General features: G+C 42.8%; 1 protein-coding gene across 1 annotated transcript in view; it reads left to right on the top strand.

Moving 5' to 3' along the window:
- The window catches only part of RGCC (regulator of cell cycle), a 32,740-nt gene extending 17,827 nt beyond the window's left edge, over positions 1-14,913 (top strand). The window contains exons 3-5 of the mRNA XM_074943935.1: positions 10,905-11,018; positions 12,621-12,683; positions 14,520-14,913. Coding sequence (XP_074800036.1) covers positions 10,905-11,018; positions 12,621-12,683; positions 14,520-14,527 — 185 coding nt within the window. The 3' untranslated portion in view covers positions 14,528-14,913. The remainder of the gene's footprint in view (positions 1-10,904; positions 11,019-12,620; positions 12,684-14,519) is intronic.
- The last annotated feature ends 2,208 nt before the right edge of the window (positions 14,914-17,121 follow it).

Here is a 17,121-nt window from a genome sequence, read left to right as displayed (position 1 = left end):
AGGAGGAGATCATTCCCTGGCCTCTCAAGGTGGCCCACCACCACACTGCAAGGGTCCTCTCCAATTCCATCACACCAACTGCCTGTGCCTGCCTTCCTACCTCTCCCTCCCAAGGCCATATTTGTAACTCTTCGGGTATATACACACTCATGGCGCAACCGTCTCCGGTGTCTCTCAGGGAGAGTCCACCAGATGGGTTGCTACAGCCTGGCACCTGAGCCAGGGCAGGAAAGCATCTGAGCCAGGACAAGAGAGAGCTTTTTCAGAACAGGAAAGAAGGGGGAAGAAAAAAACAAACTAAAAAAAAAAACAGAAGAGGAAGCTACCTCTTCAGCACACTTCTCCTCATCTCTCCCAGATGAGACTGTGCTGCCCACCCCTCATCACTAGGTGAAGATTTAAGAACTTTCTGGATCTTACCAAAAGGGGGCAGACGAGCTGCAGATTCCCTTGCAGGAGGTGGCAGATACATATCACAAGTTGGAAATTCTGCACACTACCTTTTCATCTAGAACTGTCCTCCCAATTAATGAGCTGATTCTAGATCCTACCAAAATCATCTGGCAGAGCCAGCCTCCGTCGCACCAACCAGCAACAGAGTGTAAACAAAAACAACCCTACATCTCTACCCAAAGAGGCAGACTTTGTTTTCAGCATCCGCAACCCAACTCCATCATAGTGGATGAGGTTAATGCATGAAGCAAGCCACATAATGCCAAGTCAACAATGATCAGGCTTCGCAAGATGGCGTATTCATCGACAACATTACTATTTAGAGCCATAAATTACCAAATTGTCATGGCCAAAACAATTTTGTTAATCTTGGGAATCCCAGGATGTTTCTGAAACATTACTAGAAACACAAAAAGAACAGATTCAGACCATTCTTATGGAAGGTCAGTTAATAGCCAGACCAGTCCTAGAGACACCACTGGATGTAGCTGTTACAGCTGCCCGCCCAGTCTCCATGACAGTGCTACTGAGGTGGGTTCTTTTTTGTTCACTACACCTCTCTAGATTGGAAGTCTGTAGCTTTTTGGACAATTTGAAGGGCCAAACTCTTTGCGAAGAAGACAGATTTTCTCTCCACATCATGAAGGATTCTCGGACCGCAGTACACTCCGTAGGAATCTACACTGTGGAACAGACGAGAAGATATACCTCTCAACCACACCACAGATCACAATCTTCTCAATACTCACCATCTCTGTGCTGTTATGAGCTACAGTGTAAGATGCCCAGGGCTCAGAAGTGAGAACAGTCTGCATCCCAGTCCATGACCTCTCAAACGGCCTCTTATAAGCCCTTTGAGCTGGTCGGGGGCCTGAACAATGATACCTTACAGCATCAGTGCCAACTATACACCTGTCATGCCACTCAGAAGTCACCTTACGTTACTTCTTAGCAGTTAGGACCAGCTCTAGAGCAAAGAGAGTGATTTCTAGCCCTGAACCTACAGGGTGCCTACTTCTATATCTCAATACAATCATTGTACAGGAGATTTCCTACTGCTTACGTTTGGGGCAGGATCATTATAGGTACAGACTGCTCCACACAGGGTATTCTCCAAGGTTCACTTCATTGTAGTGACATACTAACCCCGGTACAGTGACTTTATCAGCACCAACCTGATGCAGTACAAGCGAGAGCGCTCCTCTCACTACCCACATTCACCACCTGGGGACACATGTCTCCCTAATATGCTGGGGAGCTCACCTACACAACAACAAGGTTCAGGACAAATGGCCTTCCACAGAAATGACCTTCCATATCACTCTTTTGGGGCTAAGGGTTGTCAGGAGTGCCTGTGCACAAACTCTGCCTTTCATCAAAAACAACATACAAAGGTTATGATGGACTTAATGTGACCTGTATGTTTTGTATAAACTGCCAAGGAGCTGCCAGATCTCCCTCCCTCTGCAAGACGTCATTCAAACTTTGGAATTGATGCATCCATCACAATGTGCTCATCTCAGCTGTCTGTCTACAAGGGATACAGAACGGGGTAACCAACAGTCTCAGTTGGAATTTTCTCACTACAATGAGTGTATACTGAATTCACAGGTGCTTCAAGCTATAGCCACCCTTTGGAGAACCCAACCTATGGATCTCTTTGCTATTTATCGGAACAAGAAAGGTCCTTGTTACTGCTCCAGGGCCGGCTCGGGGAAACATTCACTGGCAGTTGCCCTCATCTTTCCAGCAGACAGGGCCCACTTGTATGTCTTTTCCCAGTTTCCTACCCTATCCAAGAATCTGTTGAAAATTCAACAAAACAAGTGAGAGTTATTGTGATTGCCCCTCTTGACTATGACAAGTCTGGCTCCCTTACCTGATGCAGATGGCAATATGCCCTCCTGTTCCTCTGATGTCAGCCCATTCCTCACCCTCTCTCTCAAAACAATGGGCTGACCCTTCACCCCAACCAAAGGGTCCTCCACCTCCAGGCTTGGATCTTTTTGTTCCAAGGCTTAAAAGCCGAATGCTCTGACAAGCTGAAACACATGTTGCAACACAACCATAAGTTGACCACTCCACATACCTATCTACTCCAAGTTTGCACCATTCCAAACGGATAGACCCAACCTCATCTTTCCTCCCTTTTTAAACTCACTCAGCTCCCTTATGGTACATCTCATGGCGAAAATGGTTTTCCACTTGGAGTTTGCTCAACCACTAATGCATAGACTCTTTAAGGGCATTGGGGGACTCTCTTCCCCCATGTGACACCACCCACTCCAGCCTGGGACTTTAATCTAGTTCTCAGGGCTTGGACTGGACCTCCTTCTGAGTCCAGGGCAACTTGTTCTCTCTCACACCTGTCCATGACGACAGCATTTCTAATTGCCATCACCTCAGCTAGGCACGCAGGAGAAATAGCAGTACTGATGGCACACCCATCATTCATGGCCTTTGTCTTTTAAAAAAAAACAAAACAAAACTCTAAGGCCATATTCCAAGTTTCTCCCTACTTTTTCTGCACTTTCCATATGAATCAACAGATCCACCTCCCTGTTTTTTCCCAAAACCACATTGTGACAACTGGGAGACAATTGTGCATATATTAGAAGGACATGAGTATTCTACTTGGACAGGACTAAGGACTTCAGGAAATCCCCTAAGCTCTTCCTTTCATCCACAGAAAGGTCCTAAAGCTCTGTGATATCTTCTCAAAGACTATCCAAATGTGTCTCTAGTTGCATTAACCACTTAGCAAGGGTGCAACTTGCTCCCGTTCATACACACTCCATGAGATCAGTTCCTACCTCAATCTCCCCAATCTGTAGAGCAATGATTGGGGCCTCTGTCCATTATGTGATCACTGAAGATTTGGCCGCTGACACCATCTTCGACTCCACAGTACTCTCTATAGTAAAAGACTCCGCTCCAAAGTCCCAGCCTCCAGTGGTGGGTACTGCTCTGGAGTCTCCTAAAGTGGAGCACCCATAGGGACACTACTCGAAGAAGAGGAAGTTACTCACCTTGTGCAGTAATGATGGTTCTTCGAGATGTGTGTCCCCATGGGTGCTCCACAACCCGCCCTCCTCCCCTCTACTTCGGAGTTCTCTATAGGGCTCTGTGGTAGAGAAGGAAGTGAGGGGGGTTCGCCCGTGCAGTGCTAAATAGCTTCGAGGCAGACCACGAGGGAGGGAGAGCACATGCGCGGGCTCAATGGGACTCTGCTACCAAAAATCTCCGATTAGAGGTGTAGGGGTACACAGACACCTAAAGTGGAGCACCCATAGGGGGACACATCTCAAAGAACCATCGTTGCTGCACAAGGTGAGTAACTTCCTCTTCATGGGGTCTTCTAGTCACTACCTCTCAAGGAGGTGGATTTACTACAGTGACACAAAAACCCTTTCTGTTGCTTTAGCAAGTGTCTTCACTACAGCAGTGTAGTGCAGCAGTAGCACTGTAGTGCAGTCATGCCCAGGGAAACACCAAAAAACAAGCACAACTAAATCATCTGTAGGCATCCCGCCTAAGCAGAATCACCATCAGCACTGAGCAGCAGCCATTGCGGTAAAGCATAATGAGGTTTAAACTTGTCTCCTGGGAGATGTCCTAATTAAATGAAGTGCATTATTGAATTCAAATTCAAATGTTAGTTTTGTAGAACTACATTTTTCAGGTTGTTGGCTCCTAATGTGGGAGCTGGCAGCTCTAGGTATCACACAATAACAACTCTTCCATTCACTGGAACTGTGACTAATACTTTTCAAGAACTGGGTGTCATGGGGCCATTATTATGAAAAGAGGCACAGGTCCCCTGGCCTCAGAAGTGTTGATGTTGTTGTTGAAAAAACTAAAAACTTTGCCCCACATCCCGAACCAAATAACATTTATGAGGGGATTAGACCTATTGCTTTTCCATAACACATTCAGCCTTTTTCCACAAGTCCTATAAAATAAGAGTGCAGAATATCATCTCTGGAGGAGGTATCATGGGCTGGCATCTCAGAGCCCTGTATAAAAGAACTATATTAAAAAAAATTATCCAAAGACACAAGATCTAAAAAAGCAGAGGGAGCGATATCAAGAGTTATAGGCAAAGGAAATGAGATGTTTATAGATGAGCTTTGAAGAAAGGTAGAGTAGATTAGGCAGAAAGAGGGAGGAAAAATTTGTCAGAGGTAGGAACAAATGACGTTTCACTCCCCTATGGTGGTCAGATTGTGTGAAGTGTCAGAAGCATCTGTTGCTAATAATAGTGGCTGATGTGCATCTCTGTTCTCAATGTAATTTTGCATACTGCCTTAGATTATCACACATTGTATTTATTCAGCATTGACATTGCAATTGCAGTGTTACACCCTGACCCTGCTTTTGTGGGGCTATGTTTGCTACAAGTTTTTAAATGGTATTTTAAAAACAGTTCAGTTTAACACATTTTGTTTTGCCATTGTGAATCAGGCAAGGCACATAAGGACTTCAACTGAGGTGGGGTAGCTACTGAATTTGATGAAATTACACAAGGGATAAATTTGGCACACTGTGACATTTCTCTCTCCTGCGCTTATTCTGGAGGGTGTCTGAGATTAAGTGCTTTCTAACATATAGACATTGAAACACTGGTTTTGAAATGATGGATGATCTAATGGTCCCTTCTGGCCTTAATAATCAATGAATCTGTTCTATAACCTGTCAGGCATTCTGCCTGATGCTTCTTGCAGAAATTTTTTGTCTGAGGGTGCAGACATTTACCATACGTGTAGTTTGACTTCTGTATTTAAGGAGGGGCCGCTCCAGTCAGGCCAACGGGGACGCCTGTGTGTGTGTGTGGCATATTCCATGTCTGCCCACAGGGGTGCTATTTCAGATTTTTCGGTGGGGGGAGGGAGATGGTCAACTTTAATTGTAATTCTAGGGGCTGACAACTGAAAACTCTTGTTTTTTGGCAGATAACTTAGAAATTATCTGACAGGAGCATATCAAGAAAGAAAAATAAATAAATATTAGACCCTCTCAGCTCTAATACTAATGTGTTCTGACCAGTGTTCCCTCAAATTTTTTACATCCATGTGTGGAATGAATCTTGTTATGTGCACAAATATGGAGGAGATGTGTGACACATCACCTTCATATTGATTCACATAACGAAATTCATGTCGTGGGGGTGGGGTCGAGGGGTTCAGAGTGTGGGAGGGGGCTTGCGGCTGGGGCAGAGGGTTGGAGTGGGGGGGGATGAGAGCTCTGGCTGGGGGGGTGGGGCTGGGGATGAGGGGTTTGAGGTGCTGGAGGGAGCACAGGCCTGGGGCAGGAGGTGAAGGCTCCAGCTAGGGGTGAAGGCTCTGGGGTGGGTCTGGTGATGAGGGGTTCGGGGTGTGGGGGGGGGGCTCAGGGCAGGGGCAGAGGGTTAGGGTATTGTCTGTGGGGTGTAGCTGGGGATGAGGGGTTTGGGATGCAGGCTTCCCTGGGGCTGTGGAGGGGGGAAAGGTCTCCCCCACAGCCCTCTCCCTGGCTGCGGCAGCTCAGGCGGTGCTGGGCTGGGCTGAGGGAGGGGCTCCTCTCTCCCGGCCATGGCAAGTTTGGGGCAGGTCCGTGCTGGGGCCAGTGGGGAGAGACATCTCTCCCCGCCGCAGCCCTGAGCCCCTGTGCGGGGGTTAATAGGCAGCTACACAGCTGGTTCTGACATCTTGTGGCAAGTCACTTAAGGGACACTGGTTAGCTTTAAAACTTTAAAGTATATTCTTACTCAAATACTCTTACTAAAGTCAGAGGGGACCATCGTGGTCATCTAGTCTGACCTCCTGCACACTGCAGGACACAGAACCTCACCCACTCACTCCTGTAATAGAACCGTAGCCTCTGGCTGAGTTACTGAAGTCCTCAAATCATGGTTTAAAGCAGGGGTCGGCAGCCTTCGGCACATGGCACATCAGGGTAATCTGCTGGCAGGCCGCGAGACATTTTGTTTATGTTGACCGTCTGCAGGCACGGCCCCCTGTAGCTCCCAGTGGCCGCGGTTTGCCGTTCCCAACCAATGGGAGCTGTGGGAAGCGGCACACATCTAGTGTCCCTTCTCCAGCCATTGGGGATTTTTGCTACAGGCAGTCACCAATGGGCCACATGCATTGTAGGCAGTCCTGTCATACCATCCCCTCCAGAAATTTATCAGGCTCAGTCTTGAAGCTAGATAGGTTTTTTGCCCCCACTGCTCCCCTTGGGAGGCTGCTCTAGAACTTCACTCCTCTGATGGTTAGAAACCTTTACCTAGTTTCAAGCCTAAACTTGTTGAAGGCCAGTTCATATCCATTTGTTCTGGGGTCCACATTGCAGTGCTTAATTTAAAGAACTCCTCTCCCTCCCTGGTATTTCTTCCTCTGATGTATTTATAGGGAGCAATCATATCTCCCCTCAGCCTTCTTTTGGTTGGGCTAAACAGTCAAGCTCTTTGAGTCTCCACTCATAAGGTAGGTTTTCCATTCCTCAGATCATCCTAGTAGCCCTTCTCTGCATCTGTTCCAGTTTGAATTCACCTTTCTTGAACACTGGAGACCAGAATTGCACACTGTGTTCCAGATGAGGTCTCACCAGTGCCCTGTATCATGGTACTAACACTTCCCTGTCTCGACTGGAAATACATTTTCTGAAGCACCCCAGGACTGCATTAGCCTTTTTCAAGGCTGAATCACATTGACGGTTCATATTCATTCTGTGATCAACCAATACACCCAGGTCTGTCTTGGTCCTCCGTCACTTCCAACTGATAAGTCCGCAGCTTATAGTAAAAATTCTTTTTGTTAGTCCCTAAGTGCATGACCTTGCACTTTGTACTACTAAATATCATCCCATTTTTATTACTCCAGTTTACAGTGTTATCCAGATTGTCTTGTATGATATTTCAATCCTCCTCCATATTGGCAATACCTCACAACTTTGTGTCATCCACAAATTTTATTAGCACACTCCCACTTTTTGTGCCAAGGTCAATAATAAAAATGTTAAATAAGATGGATCAGTCTTGGGATCCCTGAGGAACTCCACTGGTAACATCCCTCTAGCCTGACAGTTCATCTTTCAGTATGACCTATTGTAGTCTCCTCTTTAACCAGTTCCTGTTCACCTTTCAGTTTTCATATTCATCCCCATCTTTTCCAGTTTAACTAATAATTTCTCTTGTGTAACTGTATCAAATACCGTACTGACATCCAAGTATATTAGAGCTACTGCATTTCTTTTGGCTAAAAAAATCAGTTTTCTTCTCAAAGAAAGATATTAGTAACTTTGTCAAGAATCAGAGGGTAATCATGTTAGTCTGTATCCACAAAAACAACAAGGAGTCCGGAGGCACCTTAAAAACTAACAGATTTATTTGGGCACAAGCTTTTTTGGGTTTAAAAAAACAAACAAACAAACTTCAGATGCATAGAGTGAAAATTACAGATGCAGGCATTATTATACTGATACATGAAGAGAAGGGAGTTACCTCACAAGTGGAGAACCAGTGTTGATGCTACCTGTCAGTTCTGAGTCATGCATGGACATGTGACTGGCCCATGTGACTCCAAAACTCCATATTGTAGCTGGGATTCTACACGGGGGGAGGGAGTGGTGTCCACCCACAAGAGAGAGTCTATTTAAACCCTGGGGAGACCCCTCCATTTTGTCTTCAGCTGGCTCAAGAGAGAGCCTCTCCACCCCCAAGGATACCTGAAAGAAACTGGAACAAAGGACAGCAACTACAGGGGGAGTGAGTGATTGCTGGATCCAGACTAGAAGGAGACTAGTCTGTAAAAGGAAGCTTGCTGGAATTCCTCTGAGGGTGCGGTTTTTATCTGTATTCAGTTTTCTTACTGTATTAGAGAGAGACTTGCATGTTCTATTTTATTTTGCTAGGTAATTCACTTTGTTCTGTCTGTTACTACTTGGAACCACTTAAGTCGTACTTTCTGTATTTAATAAAATCACTTTTTACTTATTTATTAGCCCAGAGTATGTATTAATACCTGGGGGGGGGGGCAAACAGCTGTACATATCTCTCTATCAGTGTTCTAGAGGGTGAACAATTAGAGTTTACCCTGTATAAGCCTTATACAGGGTAAAACTGATTTATCTGGGGGTTGGACAAGTCCAGACAAGCTATCTCACCCCTTCCTATGGGGCCGGATGCGTTGCATCCGAGAGTGCTAAAGGAATTGGCGGATGTGATTGCAGAGCCATTGGCCATTATCTTTGAAAACTCATGGCGATCCGGGGAAGTCCCAGAGGACTGGAAAAAGGCTAATGTAGTGCCAATCTTTAAAAAAGGGAAGGAGGAGGATCCTGGGAACTACAGGCCAGTCAGCCTCATCTCAGTCCCCGGAAAAATCATGGAGCATGTCCTCAAGGAATCAATTCTGAAGCACTTACATGAGAGGAAAGTGATCAGGAACAGTCAGCATGGATTCACCAAGGGAAAGTCATGCCTGACTAACCTAATTGCCTTCTATGATGAGATAACTAGTTCTGTGGATGAAGGGAAAGCAGTGGACGTGTTATTCCTTGACTTTAGCAAAGCTTTTGACACGGTCTCCCACAGTATTCTTGTCAGCAAGTTAAAGTAGTATGGGCTGGATGGATGCACTACAAGGTGCGTAGAAAGTTGGCTAGATTGTCGGGCTCAACAGGTAGTGATCAATGGATCCATGTCTAGTTGGCAGCCAGTATCTAGCGGAGTGCCCCAAGGGTTGGTCCTGGAGCTGGTTTTGTTCAATATCTTCATTAATGATCTGGAGGATGGTGTGGATTGCACCCTCAGCAACTTTGCAGATGACACTAAACTGGGAGGAGTGGTAGATACGCTGGAGGGTAGGGATAGAATACAGAGGGACCTAGACAAATTGGAGGATTGGGCCAAAAGAAATCTGATGAGGTTCAACAAGGACAAGTGCAGAGGCCTGCACTTAGGATGGAAGAATCCAATGCACCGCTACAGACTAGGGACCGAATGGCTAGGCAGCAGTTCTGCAGAGAAGGACCTAGGGGTGACAGTGGACGAGAAGCTGGATATGAGTCAACAGTGTGCCCTTGTTGCCAAGAAGGCCAATGGCATTTTGGGGTGTATAAGTAGGGGCATTGCCAGCAGATCAAGGGACGACATTGGTGAGGCCTCTATTTGACATTGGTGAGACCTCATCTGGAGTACTGTGTCCAGTTTTGGGCTCCACACTACAAGAAGGATGTGGAGAAATTGGAAAGAGTCCAGCAAAGGGCAACAAAAATGATTAGGGGTCTGGAACACATGACTTATGAGGAGAGGCTGAGGGAACTGGGATTGTTTAGTCTACGGAAGAGAAGAACGAGGGGGGATTTGATAGCTGCTTTTAACTACCTGAAAGTTGGATCCAAAGAGGCTGGATCTAGACTGTTCTCAGTGATAGCAGATGACAGGACAAGGAGTAATGGTCTCAAGTTGCAGTGGGGGAGATTTAGGTTGGATATTAGGAAAAACTTTTTCACTAGGAGGGTGGTGAAACACTGGAATGTGTTACCTAGGGAGATGGTGGAATCCCCTTCCTTAGGAGTTTTTAAGGTCAGGCTTGACAAAGCCCTGGCTGGGATGATTTAGTTAGGATTGGTCCTGCTCTGGGCAGGGGGTTGGACTAGATGACCTCCAGAGGTCCCTTCCAACTCTGATATTCTATGGACCGCATTGGAAGTTGAGCATCTGAGTGTTAAAGACAGGAACATTTCTTAAACTGCTTTCAATTAAGCCTACAGCTGTTAGGGGACGTGATTCAGACCTGCGTCTGAGTTTGCAGCAGGCTAGCGGGTCTGGCTCAAACCAGGCAGGGCACTGAAGTCCCAAGCTGGGAGGGCAGGAAAAGCAAGGGTAGAAGTAGTCTTGGCACATCACTTGGCAGCCCCAAGGGGGTTTCTGTGATCCAACCCATCACAGTGGCCATGCATCTGAAGAAGTGGGTTTTTTACCCACAAAAGCTTATGTTCAAATAAATCTGTTAGTCTTTAAGGTGCCACCGGACTCCTTGTTGTATTAGTAACTTTGTGACTACTTCCTGAATACAACAACTGAAACAACTGTAGAAAAATCTACAATTATTTTCTATCATTTAGGCTACTTACTTTTTGCAGTTCACCAAACTTGGAACAGATCATTTAACTTTAGGAAACATCCTAACAGCCCTTTCTTATCATAATCACCTGTTAATCACTGTGTTTATAAACAAAATTCTGACTCCCGTCTCAGGGTCACAAGCTGGGAGCAGCACATCTCTTGTCTCCTCTGTGGAACTCATTCGATTGCACACTCAGGCTGCCTTCCCATACCCCCTCCCCCCATACCACTCCCAAACTCCGTCTATGATGTTTACATGTTTTGTTTTGTTTTGTTTTGTTACTGTTATAAACTTGCCATGGGCATTGGTTTTAATTTCTAATGCTTAGAATTTGTCTTACAGGTGCAGATTCACTCTACAGAAATAGTTTTAGCTTCAGTGATGAAAAACTTAACTCTCCAACAACGTCAATTCCAACTCCAACTTTACCATCTCCAGCAGTAACTCCTTGTAAAGGTAAATCTCACAATAATCTTATTTTAAGTGTTTCTTCTGAACTCTGAGTGGTGCAGACTCATCTCTGTAAAATGTTAATCTACTGATATTTAAGATGCGAACAAACTCCTGAGTGTTAGTATTAAGACTACTTCAAACATAAGTCCTACTAGTATCTATGCTAAACACAATGGCACATTAGGTGTAATGTCTGCAATAACCAATGGTTCACAGGTGGGCCTGCCAACTCTATTAGCTATGAATCTACAGCATTAAAACATTAGTTTTTGGCTGATCTAAAATTGTGATGTCTTACTCAACAATTCCTTGAATGGGTTTATTTTCATTGTAGAGTTAACTCATGGTACAACTTGAATGTTGTCTAAGTCATCCTGTGCACACAAAAATGCTTAACTTGAGTGCAGGGGTGCTTTTAATGTGAGTTGGCTGGCCTATCAGGGTGGATAGGCTACAACTTGAGCTAGCATAACTTGTCAGCTGCTGACACAATTCCTCTTTGCAGTATCACTGCTCTCACTTGAGCTAGGCTAACTTGAGAGGCCTTAACTTGAGCGCAGATAACTTACACCTTTTCTGAAGAGTGATGTCTGCACTGCAGCTGGGAGTATGCTGTATTAGCTCTGCTTGTGCTAGCATGCTAAAAATAGCTGTGTAGCTGTAACTCACAAAAGCTTATGCTCAAATAAATTTGTTAATCTCGAAGGTGCCAAAAGTACTCCTTTTCTTTTTGCGAGTACAATAGTGTGTAGGGTGTCAATACAGAGGTGCTTAGGATCACACCTACCCATATGTGAACACACATGCTGACATGCCATATATTTAATTTAAATTCCTTACATAACCTAAGCTAAGGCAATATTAAGGCTGTGCAATTGAGCACCCATTACAGGGAATGTGGAGGGATTTACTTAGGAGGAAAGATAAAAAGCTACATATTTACAGTTTGATTAAGCCATCTAAGGGGAGGTGGGGACATAACCTTACAAGTATCAGAAGAATTAACTATTTACCTTGGTACTAGGGGGGGTAATAATGAGGAGTAATGGGATCCAATTAAGCTGGCAGCAGAGACTTAGCAAAGAGTTAGACTGACTGTCCGGAAGCTATTTCTGAGAGCAAGGTTTATTTAATTGTGGAATAGTCTCTAGAAGGAAGTGATAGAAGCCACTTGCAATATTAAAAAACTAGATTGGACAGAATACTAGAATATATACATAAATAACAGTTCTTCACTATCAAGGAGTGGACATCTAAGAGTGATAGAAAAAGCTTAACTTCTAATTTTTAAGGAAACAAAATGAGTTTTGCTCTAATGTCATCATGCGACTAACTCCCTAAAATAAAGGAATCAAAATTTTAGGCCAGATATCAGGACAGTCTTTTCTCTGAAGCATTTGGACATTGCAGTAGGACTATTAAAGGAAGAGGTCAAGGTCAGAGAGGTCTCTGAAGATAATCAAGAAGAGATTAGATAGTACTGGGAATAATGTTGGGAGTTGTCCTTCAAAATTCAAGTGGTTTCTAATGGCCTTTATTTGCCTCAGTGACAGACTTACATTTTTCACTTATAAACAGTGCTGACCTTATTCTTTCATTTTGCAGCAAAGCTTGGGGACACAAAAGAACTAGAAGACTTTATTGCTGATCTTGACAGGACATTAGCAAGTAAGTAGATTCACTTTGTGTGGTACCTTAAAAATTATGGAAGTCAAAGTATTTACAATGCAATACATCAGCGGAGATGGGGTTGTGGGGTGGGAACAGTATTTTTACAAAATTTCCTTTAAAATATTAGAGTTCTTTTTGTGTCTTTGTTGTGGGAGAAGTAATGGGGTAGAACATGGGGACAGATCTGCCTTTGTCCGTGTATTTGTACTTTTAGGTCTCTCTAGTCTGCTTTTCCTGTCTGATAGTGTGATCATATGCTACATAGATGCGCTCATTTATCCACTCCCCTCTCTCCTTGTATATATTCCCATTTTTTAGCAGCCAAATGCAACTTGATTTTAACTAACAGCTTCTTACATATAGCATTTTTGGGACATAAAACAAACCATATATCATGACGTTGCTTTGATAGTGCACCTATTATGCAAGCAAGAGTTCTTCAAAAACTGATTCAACACCGTGAAAAACAGGCTTGTGTCTGAGTCCTATACGTCTAAATAACTGGCCAGTAACTATGAATGATCGGTATAAATGTACGTATTAGACTGCTGTCATTGTCTTTACAAAATGATTATGGAATGGAAGTCCATACCTTATACTTTAAATTTAAAAAAAAAAAATCAGTTGATCTAGTCTCCATTAAATACAGACCAAATTTGTCACTACCTGACAAGCTGTTATTCAGTTGCACTATTCTTTGGCTCTTCATCAGACTATGGAAAAACACTTCTCTTTTTAAATATTGTGTTACATCTATTCCCCTTCTCACCGTTTGCCTGTGCTGTTCATTTGGGCCATGGTCTTGTATTCCTTTGCATGCAAACAGAGTGAGTCCGCTGGGCCCTAAATAAGCAGTACAAACAAAGAACGAAAGGAGTAATACAAATTGATGGTGGGTTTTTTTTTTAAATCCTTTGTTTCCCCTTCTTTGTATTTTTTAAGCCTTAGTTGATTTGCCTTGAGTTTAACTCAAGACTACTTCTTTTATGATCGTAAACTTGTGTTATGATCTGGCTTATTGGTGTTTAGCCATTGCTGTCTTCTCACTTGTATCTTAATTCTGGCCTAGTTTCACTTATTTTAAGTATTTTCTTATTTACTATCTTTTGCAATGGATTCATTCTAGAGCTATCCATTCTTTACCAGTGAGATTAAATTTATTAATCTCTAGACCCTTTTCAGAAGGGCAGAGAGTCAGGAGATTTGGTATTCAAGGAAGAGCGAAACCCAAAAAGGAGAGTCTGATACAACCTTTTCTTTGGGTTTTTGCTGCTAGGGCTTTCACAGCTGTATTGCAGGTGACTTTTTTGGGCTGTCTGTTTCATACTGACTTCATAAGATTGTCCATTTCATAATGCAGGGCAAGTTGAGAGGTTGAATGCCACCTGCTGCTGCTATAGTGCATTCTAATAAGACAATGGTCCATGGTTTTTCAACCCTGTCTTATTCATTCACAATGTAACTGTCTCTACTTTCACATACCAACTTTATATTTGACTCTGTAATGCAGTGAAGAAGACCAACTTCAGTCTTATATTACTATCACATATTTTGAGTTCTACTATATAGTTGGGGTTATGTAACAGCCTACACTTGTGCAGATGCCTTTTGGTACCTAAGACACACACTAGAGCAGTGATTTTCTTAAACCATTACAACTTTACAATCTTTATAACTTTTTGGCTTCTCTATATATTTTTTGGCTTTCTCCCCTTTCATGTCAGTTAAACAGCAGAGAATTTAAGAAACGGGACATCAAATATGACATTTTGTAAGTGAAACGTAATCTTGCTAAGTGTAGCATTTGGGATCTCTCATCTTTCATGTTTACAGGTATGTGAAGCAAAGGGATTTTTGGCATCATCCCTGTCTACAGATAATTCCTTGAAAGATGCAATGAAGACCTAGTGTGTGGATCACTGAAAGCTGCTGCCATGTCTGACAACTGTCAACTTTGCTATCCAGCATATTCATCTTCTGAACATAACAATAGTCACCTTCTCTAAGCATTTAACTGATGACATCAGTTTTGTTACTTTGCGGCAGGCAGGATCAGATAATTTAAATGTGCTGTTACTATATTTTTTCTTAAAAATATAGCTTAAATTTTAATTTAAAATTTGCTTTTATGAAAATATATTTGTAATTTTATATAGTTGGAAACTTTAATGCTTTTAATATATTTTTGTATACAAATAAAACCTGAACTGAAATCTAGCTGTCTAAAATCTCTCTGCGGGTTTAAGAGGATTGAAACTTAATAAATTAAACTTATCTCAGTTCCTGAGAACATGCATCAGCTTTTAAAATGTCTGATAACTTACTTCATGATAGGCAAAATAACAAAATGCAGGCTTTATGCAAAACTTTACATTTTTCTCAATTAAAGGGCCAAAGTTGGTAATTGTGAGTATTACATATTATTTTAAATACCTAGGGAATAGAATAAATTGAGCCAAATGCTGATCTCACAGTAGAATAAGTCTTGTATAATTCTGCGGACTTCAGTACCCTTTAGATTTGTGTGTGTAAGAGCTTTCAAGCCCTATCTAAGAGACCCCTTAATGAACTTCCAAGCTTTGGTGGTGTCATTTAAATGTTAATATTGAATGAACCATTCTAAGTCAAACACTGATTGGGAGCCAACACACTTAAGGCCAAGTTATTTAAAGGTGCTTAGGCCTTGCAATACTGAGCGGAGCATTCAGTGATCATCCCATTGACTTTCAGTAAGATTTAGGCTCCTACGTACCTAAGTCACTTTTCAAAGTGTGACTTAGCCATGTAAGTCACTTTGGGTCAGAGCCACATAAGTATTTAGGTAACTGTCTTTTTGGGAGCCTGTGCCTGCCAGTGCCTGTAGGCACCTTAGTTTTTGGCTTGTCAGCATTTGCAAAGCCACCTAAGCATTGATGCTGTGCCACAGCTAGTGAGCTCTTACTGAAGAAGAGGCCCCACGTAGGATTCTCAAAGTGGATGGGGGAATCTGGGTTGGCATTATGACATAGCAAGCAGGGCAACTGCCCAGGGCCCCACACCACATGGGGCCCCTGCAGAACTAAGTTACGAGTGCGGGAGGGTGGCTTCGGCTCAGGCTTCAGCCCCAGGTGGTGAGGCTCGGGCTTCGGCAGGGTGGGGACCCACTCCTTAGTTTCTGCCTTGGGCCCCAGCAAATCCAGCGCCGGTCCTGGGGGGAATGCCTGTCTTGTCAGCAGGGCCTGATGCTTTAAGCATGCTCAGAGCATGCTGAAAGCATTGAGAGAAAGCTAGATAGTAGGGCTGTCAAACAATCAGTAAATTTTATCGTGATTAATTGCAGTTTCAATCACACTGTTAATAGAATACCATTTTAAATTTATTATAAATATTTTTGGATGTTTTCTACATTTTCAAATGTATTGATTTCAATTACAACGCAGAATACAAAGTGTACAGTGCTCACTTTATTATGTTTTATTGCAAATATTTGCACTATAAAAAAGATAAACAAGTGCAATCTACAAGTCAAAGCATGAAAGGGTATATGAATGTTTAGCTTATCTCGCACGTTAATACTTTGCAATGCTGGCTACAAATGTGCCATGAGAATGCCTGTTCTCACTTTCAGGTGACATTGTAAATAAGAAGCATGCAGCATTATCTCCAATAAATGAAGACAGACTTCTTAGTGGTTGGCTGAACAAGAAGTAGGACTGAATGGACTTGTAGGCTCTAAAGTTTTACATTATTTTGTTTGAGTGCAGTTATGTGAAAAAAATTCTACATTCGTAAGTTGCACTATAAAGAGATTGCACTACAGTACTTGTATGAGGTGAATTGAAAAATACTATCTTTTGTCTTTTTTACAGTGCAAATATTAGTAATAAAAATAATGTAATGTGAGCACTGTGCACTTTGTATTCTGTGGTGTAAATCAAATCAATATATTTGAAAATGTAGAAAAACATCCAAAAATATTTATAATAAAACTGCAATTAATCACAATTTTTTAATGCAGTAAATTTTTTTTTGAGTTAATCACTTGAGTTAACAGTGATTAATTGACAGCCCTACTAGATAGCAATCTTTTCAGTATGTAATCTTCCCTTCTGGGGGTTAGGGCATTCATGTAAGAGACCCAGGTTCAATTCCTTTGGTTGTGTGATTTGGAACAGGGACTTGAACCCATGTTTGCTACATTTCAGTTGAGTACTTTAAATGCAAGGCTGTTCTAGGATAGATGTCTCTTGACCTCTCTTGTTGAAGTTCTTCTACTTTAATTATTTATATAAATATTTGTTGGGCCAGATAAAACTAGAGCTGGCCTGATGCTGTAGCCCTGTGGTTAGGGCACTAATTTAAGATATAGGAGACCTAGGTTCAAGCGCTCTTCCATGAAATATTTAGCTATTTATATGAAATGGAACAGCTCTAACAGACAAAGTTGAGCAGAGCA

This window comes from Natator depressus, chromosome 1, assembly GCF_965152275.1.
Source record: "Natator depressus isolate rNatDep1 chromosome 1, rNatDep2.hap1, whole genome shotgun sequence".
Classification (NCBI taxonomy): domain Eukaryota; kingdom Metazoa; phylum Chordata; order Testudines; family Cheloniidae; genus Natator; species Natator depressus.
Note: the sequence above shows the minus strand (reverse complement) of the source record. Positions and strands in the feature narration are given on the sequence as shown.